The 10,986-nt window shown below is 30.0% G+C and overlaps 2 protein-coding genes across 4 annotated transcripts; both read left to right on the top strand.

Moving 5' to 3' along the window:
* The first annotated feature begins 2,656 nt into the window (after window positions 1-2,656).
* On the top strand, window positions 2,657-6,324 carry LOC107009221. Of its 3 annotated transcripts, none has more exons than XM_015208523.2 (6): window positions 2,657-2,796; window positions 3,967-4,256; window positions 4,381-4,494; window positions 4,639-4,734; window positions 4,841-5,035; window positions 5,881-6,324. In XM_015208523.2, the coding sequence occupies exons 4-6, from the start codon at window positions 4,672-4,674 to the stop codon at window positions 6,142-6,144; spliced, it is 522 nt and encodes a 173-aa protein (XP_015064009.1). In that variant the 5' UTR covers window positions 2,657-2,796; window positions 3,967-4,256; window positions 4,381-4,494; window positions 4,639-4,671; the 3' UTR covers window positions 6,145-6,324. The 3 variants fall into 3 exon arrangements, with proteins under 3 accessions (XP_015064009.1, XP_015064007.1, XP_015064008.1); XM_015208521.2 differs by having other exon boundaries at window positions 4,357-4,494; window positions 4,599-4,734; XM_015208522.2 differs by having other exon boundaries at window positions 4,381-4,734.
* A 153-nt stretch (window positions 6,325-6,477) lies between these two features.
* On the top strand, window positions 6,478-7,964 carry LOC107009222. The gene is made up of 2 exons (XM_027914247.1): window positions 6,478-7,382; window positions 7,467-7,964. The coding sequence occupies exons 1-2, from the start codon at window positions 7,120-7,122 to the stop codon at window positions 7,798-7,800; spliced, it is 597 nt and encodes a 198-aa protein (XP_027770048.1). The 5' UTR covers window positions 6,478-7,119; the 3' UTR covers window positions 7,801-7,964.
* The last annotated feature ends 3,022 nt before the right edge of the window (window positions 7,965-10,986 follow it).

Genomic DNA, 10,986 nt, shown 5'->3' with positions numbered 1-10,986 from the left:
TATATATATATATATATCATAAGTAGAACGTAAACACAATACTTAAAATTATATCGATTGTAGATGTCCAAACATAAGAAAATAAACACACAAACGCACACACGCGCACACACACACGCACACAAATACACATGCATACGCACGCGCACGCACACAAATGCACGCGCACACACCCACCCACACACGTGCGCACGCATTCACACACAAAAAATTATAAATCCAAAATCAAATCAAGAATTCAAAAAATCAATTCAAATTAAAATCTTGATTTGGTTTGATTTTTTCGATTTAATTCAAATAATGCAAATCCATGTTCTAGGATAGAATATTACTATCAAATATTGAGAAAAAAATCAAAATGATCCTTAATGTATAAATTGAAAGATAAATTGTTCTAGTCCTTCATATATACTTATACTTCTTAATAAATATATAGTTCTTATATTAGGTAAAATATGATATTTTTGTTTTTAACAATTAACCCCCAATATATTAGGAATTATTTTGATCATTTTCTCATAAATATTCTAAAATAGCCCAATTAGGGGCCTCAAGCATTTTTTCTACAACGACAATTTTTCATTTTACATATTTAGTCCATCTGAATATATATATTTATTATTTAATTTACAATCTTTTAATGAAACTAGATAAGTATTATCCGTGAAAAGTAAGATCCCAATATTTGAAAAAACTATTAAGTATAATTTAGCAATAATTAGTTACTTATAAATAATCATGATCTAAAATTATAATTTGCAAATAACAATAAATTCTTTAAGAGAGAATACATATGGATTTGCTCAACACATTAGTAATGTATAATTCCATATGTATGTGCTGATTTAAAACAAAGAAACACAAAAACAAGATTTTATCTTTTTATAACAATTAATAATAAAAATACTAACTAAATATTAAATATAAGAAAATCAAAGAACATATGTTTTGTAATTATTTTTCTTGAAAATCCAAAACAAAAATGTTATCAAAAATAAGTATATATTTCTTTGTGGTTTTTGGAGAGGAAAAAAAGAGAGCGGCTGAGTCAGTGTCATACGGTCTTGGACACCCAAACTCTTGATGAGTGGTATCTACCTTCACCTTATTCTGCTCTCCTTAGCCTCTCGCTTTGAGTGCAAGTGCATTTAGATAATTACAGTTAGTAGCTTCTCCAACAATTCAATACTCTGGATAAGGCACAAAGGAGTGCAAGTCATGAGTGTTTTAGTGAGAATATTATAAATTAGACAAAAGTTTGTCACGAAATGAATAAAATGAAATTTTTGATAAGTGACAAAAGATTATTCACTATCTGTAGATTTTATCTTTTTATAATAATAATTAATAAAATACTAACAACATATTAGATGTAAGAAAGTCGAAGATCATATTTTTTGTAAATTTTTTTCTTTGAAAATGAAACAAAAATATTGTCTAAAAATAATTCTATTATTTTATTTTATTGTGATTTTGGAGAGAAAAAAAGTGAGTGCAGTGAGTGTGTGCAAGGTGAGTGTCTTGATGAAGATATCGCAAATAAGATAAAAATTGTCATGGAATGGAATGAATAAGATGAAATCTTAATCAAATGGTAGAAGATAACTGACTCTCTTTTAAAATAATAAAATACTAAGTATGTATTAATATAAAAAAAATTAAATTTATTTATCCCTCTAATTTTGTACCTTACTATTTGTCTATAATTATTATTTAGTTATTTTAAACATTGTTGAACTTGTCAACTATGCGATCCAATTATTAGGTAGTTAATTCAAATATGTACTACTATTATTTTACTATTAATTAGAATGTCATATGACTTTCTAAATACTAAATTATAAGATTTCTATTTCATAATGTACATATATGGGTTTTTATTTACAAATGTACTAGATAATTTACAATATCTTGTTTAATTAGCATCCAAAAAAAAAATATTTTTATCAGAGGCTCCATCCCAAATCAGTGAAGGATATATATACTTTAGTTTTTAAATGGCATAAGCATAAATATTCCAAAAATATAATGAAAGGTATTTGCATACCATTTATAATTGTTTAGAGGTATATTTATCCTTTTTCCCTTTTATTATACCTATATAAATACCTTGATAGCCTCTCAACTATCTAACCTTTCATTCATCTCTATTCACTTTTAATATTTCTTAAGCACTACTATCGTTATCTCATTTTTGTACCTTCTACTACTATTTGTTCCATACATGTTTGCGATATTATTTCAAATGAATTTGAATTATATTATATTCATTTTTTCATTTTCATAAATTTTAATCTGTAAAAACGGGTTAATATATACAAATGACTAGATTGTATATATTTATACATTCTATCAGTTTATATTTTGATTTTAGAAGTATTTTGAGGTGTTATGGATCTCTTCCTTGTCACCTATATTTGAGTATGAGTGCAAGGTGAGTGTCTTCGTAAATATATTATAGGTAAAATAAATGTTTGTCAAGAAATGAATAAAATGAATAAGATTATTGACCCTCTCTAGATTTTTTTTTAAAATAATAATTAGTAATAAAATACTAACTAATTATTAAATACAAGAATATGAAAAGAATATATATATATATATATTAAATTTATTTTCAGACGAAGATAAAATTAAATAATAAATTAAAATTGAGAGGTATTTATCCGATTCCCTTTTTCATGTAAGGTAAAATCTGTTCTCCAGTATTTATGTATTTGAATTCTTTGCTCAGCGCTATGTATTAGTACAACTCTTCTCCTCATTTGTCAGTTCAGCTTTAGCGGATCACTTCTGGTATGGTCCTAATGTCGCCTCTACTGTTGTTTTGATTAAGTAATTATTTACTTTTCTACAGTTGCATCTGCTATTTCGAATTTTTGAAGACTCTCAGCATTGCGTTTCCTTTAATTTTTGTTTTTGATCTCCATTAAAGGATTCACTTGTGTTTTCAAATGGCTGTAAAATAATTTTTTTTGTTCTTCAGTTGAAATGTGTGTGTTTTGCATATTTTTGAAGTAATTTTTGCCTATTCTTGTTCATTCTTCTGATGTTGAGTGCTAGACCTTGCAGAAATTATCTGTCGTTGAAGTATTTTTCACCAGTAAGTTGTCTGCCATTATTACTTATAATACTGGAATTTGGTATAATTATTAGTGTTTCAATGGTGATTCAAGTTGCTAGTTATGCTAAATAATGGAGAGAAGAAAGATATTAGGCTAAAAAGTGTGTTGGTTTCGGGGATCATTTGGGATGAGTTAGGGTTTGGCTCTTAATGAGGCGTTTCTGTTGCCTTTTCCTTTAATAAACTTATCGTCATCTGTTTTCTGCAAATTGTAACTGATTAAGCTCTTGTTTTTATATTGAATATATGCTACATTTTAGATAAGGTGATTATGCATATGCTACATGTGTTGTCCTTCATTTACTGATGGATTACTTGCAAAAGTTATGCTGGAAAGTGGGATTGAAGTTATATTATTCAGGAATTGAATTCTTCATCAACGAGTATTAGATCATTTCCTCATTTTTCCCACTTGGGGCTATATATGATAAGATTTCCATTGATATATACCTGGGTGATTTTTCCTGTTACATTTACTCGATAAGGTTAGTCACACTTGTTCATTTGACTTTAGCTTGGATGAATTAGTATGGCATGTATCGTATAAAATAAGTACTTAACTGTAGTGTTTCAAGTAAGACGGCAGCATATGATACTTATGCGCCAGCTACTACTGGACAACGTGAAATATGGGTACTATAGCATTCGTGTTTGTCCATTGTGAGAAACAGGATATAATTTGTAAGCAATATTTGTCCCAGATCTCTTCCATAGTAATCTTAAATCTTGAAATCTGTTTAATACATCATTATGCCCTCTTCTATGCTAAAAATCATGGCCTGCTTAACTGGATGGTGACTTGAGTCTTGCTTAAACGCTTCCCCCTCTTATGGTCTTGCCAGATGCTTACTTCCTGCAAAATGTCAGTGGAAGCACCTAGAGATCTCAAAACATTGCCAAAAGCTGAGAAGCTCACTAATATCTCCAGAAATGGAAATACTTCGGAGAAACAGGTTGAGAATATTGATGAAAATCATGAAGAAAAGGAAAGAGAAAATCCCATCTTACTAGTAGAACCTATCCATAATGAAGATTGCAAGGTAAATTCGGGGTGGAGGTGGGAACTTCAGAAGTAGAATACATTGAATCTGAGAATCTGGAGGATGTGGAAGATGTAGATATGAGCCTGAAGGTATTATAATCTGGAGATTTCATATCGTTTCTCTGTTGTTTTAGGTTGCTTATATCAGTTGAATAAGTCTATTCTCAATGTTTTGTATATATCCTACCAGTTTATAGACAATATATCCTACCAGTTTATCGACAATGTTGGCGGGGCTGGAATCCAAGGTCTGGATTTTGGTGTGTGAGGCACTCAATGATGTGCGGAGGTTGTGCAAGTTTCACAGAGAAGCAATGCTTGATATTTTGTGAGTCTTATTTTTTAAATTCGGATATATCCATTGGTTTCAACAGATCTATGTTATGCGTTCTCTGTTTCCTGGTTGTACTAATTTTGTCTACTTAACATAAGCTGGGTAAATGTAATCTCGCTTGTTGTGAAATCCTTGAAGAGTCCTAGAAGTGCTGTATGTAAGACTGCTATCATGACTTCAGCTGACATTTTCAAAGCATACTGTGACAGCGTTGTTGACTTAATAGATCCACTGGTAAGCTTAGATTTTAACTGACCTTGAACTGCATGCACATGCAATTCAGTTTTCTGAGCCATTTTTTTAAATCCTTGTGCTTATAAAGTGACCCTCATGTGCTTAGCTTGTTCAACTTCTGCTAAAATCTTCACAAGACAAGCGATTTGTTTGTGAGGCAGCTGAGAAAGCTCTGATATCCATGACGACATGGGTTTCTCCAGTTCTATTGTTAGCTAAGCTGCAACCTTATCTTAAAAACAAAAATCCTCGAATTCGAGCTAAGGCTTCAATGTGCATTTCTCGAAGTGTACCACATCTGGTTAGAGTTCTGAACTACCAATTTCTTTCTGATATTCATTTTGACTGATGACTGATGAAGCTTCAGCTACAAGTTTGATAATTAATCACGTGGTTCATTTTGTAACCTTTTCGTTCATTTATCTGCTAACTGAGATCTTATCATACTTAGTTTTATAGACCACATCTATATCCTAGAATGAGCTAGAGAAAGAAATTTATTTTAAAAGTATTTAATACTGTATTATTGAACATAATATTGTCAGTGATCTTAATCTACTAAACCTATTTAAACATATCCAAAATGCCGGCGTGACCATCATATTTTGATGATTATCTCTGCTTTGTTTAAAATGAAGTTCTACCAAAACCTTAATAAAGTATCAGAAGTCACAGTAAAACTGTTAATGGAACTTTAAAGTACTCCCTTTGTCCCTAATATTTGACTACTTTTGAATTGACACACCTATTAGGAAAACAACAATTGATATAGTGAGTTTACCATTTTATCCATATTAATTATGAAGTGGATCAATTTAAACTGTAGATTTTTCAAGAAATTCTATCTTTTTTCAAAGGAATAAATTGAGGGTATAATAGGTTTAAAAAAATTGTCCCTTGATTTGTTAAAATTGACAAGTAAAAAGGAACAAGTAAAAGATGAAATTGGATAAGTAATTAGGGACTGAGGGAGTATTTACTTTGTCATGCATGATCGCATGATCATAGTACTTGCAAACCAAATAAAATAGGAATAAAATGTTTGTCCTGGTTCAAGTTTTAAATAGACAAGGTCTTATGGCCATTTACATCCTTGATGTTCAGTAGTATATGAGACTGTCTCTAATGGACTTGCACGATTGGCAGGGATCTGATGGAATCAAAGCATATGGGATTGAAAAGCTGATCCAACTCGCCGCATCTCAACTCAGTGACAAACTCCCTGAATCAAGGGAGGCTGCTCGTGGTCAATTGTTAGATCTGCAAAATGTCTACGAGAAAACACTTGATATGATGCCAATAGACGTGAGTGAAAACCCCCAAATAAATTCCTGGGAGCATTTGTGTCAATCGGAGCTCTCGCCTTTAAGTGCTCTAGCTGTTCTTCGTGTGACAAATGTCGCCCGGTAGTATCTTGTTTTGGTTCGTGTAGTTAATGCAAAGTATCGAGTTCTAGTGAGCATGTTTTGCCTTTATTCTTTATATACCTGTAAATACCATCAAAGCTTAGGCATGAGCTGCTTGAAGGCACAGTTGAATCATATACTGTAGCTATAAAAACCCAGTGTCATGATTACACGGTTTATGTTACATTGCATAGTGATAATCCACTGGCGGATGCATCCTACCAAATATAGTGCTAACTGTTGCTTGTTTGCCATATCAATGACGACAATTTTTGGTATCAAATTCAACGAGATTTGTTTCCTTGTGCCCAAGGGTGTTAGCTACCAGTTTGTTCCTCTGAAGTTGCATCTGCTGCTCTTCCATTGGCTGGTTAGTGATCAGATTCACTTTCTTTTCTGTAAAAAATTCTTCTGCTTGTTGCAACGCCTTTCGTTGTCCACTGTGGGTTGGTCAACTTCTTTAGTTGCAAAACTACAAAATAGGTAAGTTCAGAGAACAATCTCTTTTCGAAAAAAGCTAATTGGCCTAACCCATTATTACATTTGTATAAAGACGTTGAATGTCTTTTACTTTCCAAAATAAATGACCTAATTTGGAGAAATGATAGCAATATGATAAATAGATAAGTTTCTGCTGTCTGCGCCTTTATGAATACTTTAATGTTGTACAGCAACTGCTATGTTTGTATGTTCTCCACCAACTCCACAAGTGCTATAAACTTAAACCCCACGAAACATGTGCCTCCAGTTTATGCCCATCTGAAGTAGGCCTGTTCTCCATAAAACCAGAACCATACATTCTACTACTTGCAATCTTTTAGGTATATTCATACTCCATTTCTCTTCAACCCGAGGAAATAACCTCTTGATACTGCTTTTTGTTTGTCATGATCTTGACATAATTGTTGTTTCACTGATGGAGCAAAAATTGAGATGAACAACTATGTGTTAGGCATAGCCAGGCAATCAGATTGTAATCATGATAATAGCGATATCAATGATATTGCTCTTTGTTGGGATCGGAGTTCTGATCCTGATTCACATCTGTATCGTTGGGAGAGCATACAGACGAGGAATTGGAACTACTAACATAGTCGAAAGAGGCAGCTTAGCTAGCAACAGCATGTCCCATGAGGATATAGAAAAGCTTCCTTCCTATGCCTTTCAGTCCAAAGATAAAGGAACCAGTCCAATGGAATGTGCTGTTTGTTTGGATAATCTCAAAGTAGGTGAAAAGTGCAGGTTGTTGCCCCTTTGCAATCACAGTTTTCATGCTGAATGCATAGACTTATGGCTCTTGAAAACATCCATTTGTCCAATATGCAGATCTACTGCTGATTTTCTTAAAGGTGGATCGATATCTGGTGGAGAAAGTAGCCGATACAGTGAAAGTGGAAGGCAGGAATTAAACGCGGAAACTGCTGAATTAGCAATGATATTGGTACCAGAGAGTGACACTCCTATCAACAACTTAAGCTTTGAGACGAGAACAAGTCAGAGTACAGCCCAAGACAGTGAGCAATTGAGTGGAACTGGTCAAATAGATGACCAAATTACTAGTGAAGTTAATGTGAACATTAGTGAGAATTCTACTGAGTTGAGAGTAATTACCCAAACTATAGAAAGTATAAATTTGGTCAATGAAGAAATACAGCAATAAAGAAACACCAAACAGCTCAATTAAGCTAATTAATTAGCTGATCAGAGTTGACAATCATTATATACGTATGTTGCTTAATTTACCAAGAAAATATTTCTTTGAATGTATAAATATATTCTTCTTTTTTTATTTATATAAAAAGGTTTGTTGTTGATTGTTTGCAATCGAGGCACCATATACATGTACTTCTGTAGAGGAAATTTTCTTTTTCTTTTCTCAAAGATAATTCTTTTTTTTTTTTTTGGTGTTTGACGATTTAAACCCATAACCTAGCTAGCTAATTATAATTTTAGTTAGGGGTATCAAATGGGCAGGTTGGGTTGAAATTTGAGATATTAAAATGGTTGTGATAAAAATCGGATTGGGTCTTGATCCGTCTAAGTTTACTTTTGGCTCAAATTAGTTAGGTCGAATGGCTAAAAAAGGGGTTGGGTCTTGACCCAATTAATCTTAAAAAATTTTTTAACATAGTGATACTTAACTTTTATAATCACAATTCAAATTTTCGGTCAAGATCTTTTTTTAAAAAAGTAACAAATCGATAAAATAAATCCTAAAACTGTTAAATAAATAATAATTCATACCTTTAATGAACATATCTTAGTAAAATTGGGCTCAATTGAGGATTCTCTTAAATGGGATAATCCTGAATGGATTGAGATTAAAACCGATTCTAATTATCTTGAGCCCAATCCTTAAAAATATGGACGAATTAGGCGGATTACTTATGTTTAAGTTCATTTTTGACACTTCTAATTTTAATTATGCACTCACGTAAATAAATAATTAACTTTTATTCAAGCTCTTATAAATGCACTTCACTAATTATTCATAAATATTTGACGATAAATTTAATTATTTATAAATCTTACTAATATATGTAGTAAGGCCAATGTAGAATTAGTATTTTATCAAAGATATTAACATCGAATAGCCACAACAAAAAGTATTTTATCAAAGATATTAACATCGAATAGCCACAACATTTTGTTTGTCAATAAGCTACAATTACTTTCCTACTCAAAAAAGTTGCCGTCATTGATTGGTTTTAAAGAAAAATAGAATTATATTAATATAAATAATAATAATAATAATTGTTTATCCCTTTATATATTGTATCTTTTAAAAAACCTTAATAAAGCAATGTATTGAAAAATAAAAGGAATTTTTATGTATAGTTAACATAAAAATCATATTTGTATGTTATAGATATAGTTTGTATAATTAAGCTTTATAAAAAAATTATGTTTACTATGGAGCTTTTAATTTGTATAATTCGCTAGAAACATTCAGTTTTAAACAAATTGTTCAGTTTTGTATATATTCATTTATACATTGTAATTTATTTAATGAGATCTGTATTTGTATAATTATAAGTGTTTAGGATAAAATATATGTATATGTATTTGTATTTGTATATACTTTTCTTTTTTCGTTTTGTACAAATACAAATATCTTTTATATATTTATATATCGAAAATGACTAATTATACACGGAACCAGATAACAAAAGTATAAGATATTTGCTGTGAATTAAGAATAAAATAAACTATGACTATAACATTTAATTTGAATTAATAATTTGTTTTTTAATACAATTTTCTCAATTTTATCTGCTGTCCATATTTTCATGATTATAATTATTCTCTTTCCTCTCGTGAAAAGGAGAATATATTGAACAAAACAATAAGCTTAAAAAAAGCAATAAAATGTAAAGTAAAATAAACATAATATTTAATGAATATATCAAACACAAAACTGCCATAATTATATGATACACCAATAATATGTATTCATTATGCAAAAATAGTTTCATGATAGTTGAAAATTCTACAACTTTATTTTTTAACAGGCTATTAAATTAGAAGTACTGATTTTAACAAAATATAATTATATGAAAATATGATATGAGATTTGCATATACTACGGATTAGAGAATGCAATAAAGAAATGAAAATTTTGTTCCCACCAAATTTAAGTTGGGTAGAAATAAACTATCCCCTCCGTTCATTTTAATTTTGGAAAATTTGAAAATTGCGACATGACCTTTTTATTACAGTATTTCTATTAATTATGTTTAGTATTAATTGATGTTTTAATATTAAATCTTTTGTTAACCCATCCATTTAGTCACATGAGATACCAATTTGCTACACCAATTCTTTTATGTTCATCACCACCACCTAAATATTCACGGTATTTACATTACTATAAATAGAGTTGTTCATGGTTATGGTTAATAACTAAATCAAATTATAATATGAACTAAATCGATTACAAAAAATTAATATTTGATTTAGTTTGTTTAGATTTGATTTTTAAATTTTGAAAACAGATACTATTTGGTTTGGTTTTGATTTTATTAAAAAACAACCGCAAAAATAATTAAACTGAACCGATAAATTAGGTATATAAATATATTATTCATAAATAGATTAAAAATATTTTGTTAAATTTTAATTAATTTAAGTCTTTAATTTTACCATTTTCTCAAGTACAAGACTTTAGCCCAAGTCCAAGATTTTAGCTCAAGTATAACAATCTAAATTCAAGTCCATCAAAATCTATTTTAGTCTTTACCTACTGTACTTCACATACGATAGTCACATTTTTTCTTAAATGAATCATTTTGTTTGTGTAATGATAACTCTAATATTGCTTAATTGCTTGACTAAATCGATATTAGCTTTTCTGTTGATTGCTCATGTACTTGGTGTTTGTGTCTATTGAGATGTGTATGGCCTCAAAGAAATTATTACTTTCAAACCGAATGAATCAGAAAAGCTGAACCAAATCGAACCAAACCAATGATTTTTTGTTGTTTGGTTTTAGAAATTTTAAAAACAGACTAGATTGGTTGATTTTGATTTTAATCAATAACCATTCCAAATCGAACCACGAATACCCCTGGCTATTAACATACACTATTTTTTTTTTAACTCAACAACTTATATAAGCACAATTAAAAAATTATACTCCATATGTTCCTAATTCCTTGTCCATTTTTGAATTGACACATTTATATATTAAAAAAAAAATTAATATAATGAATCAACCATTTTACACTTATTAATTATGAAGTTGATCAATTAAAAATTTAAGATTTTCAAAAGTTTTACTTTTTTTTTGAAGTAATTAATTGAGATTGTAATAAGTAATTTTTTTTAATCTTTTTTTGATTTGTCA

Source organism: Solanum pennellii, chromosome 2 (assembly GCF_001406875.1).
Source record: "Solanum pennellii chromosome 2, SPENNV200".
Classification (NCBI taxonomy): Eukaryota; Viridiplantae; Streptophyta; class Magnoliopsida; order Solanales; family Solanaceae; genus Solanum; species Solanum pennellii.
Note: the sequence above shows the minus strand (reverse complement) of the source record. Positions and strands in the feature narration are given on the sequence as shown.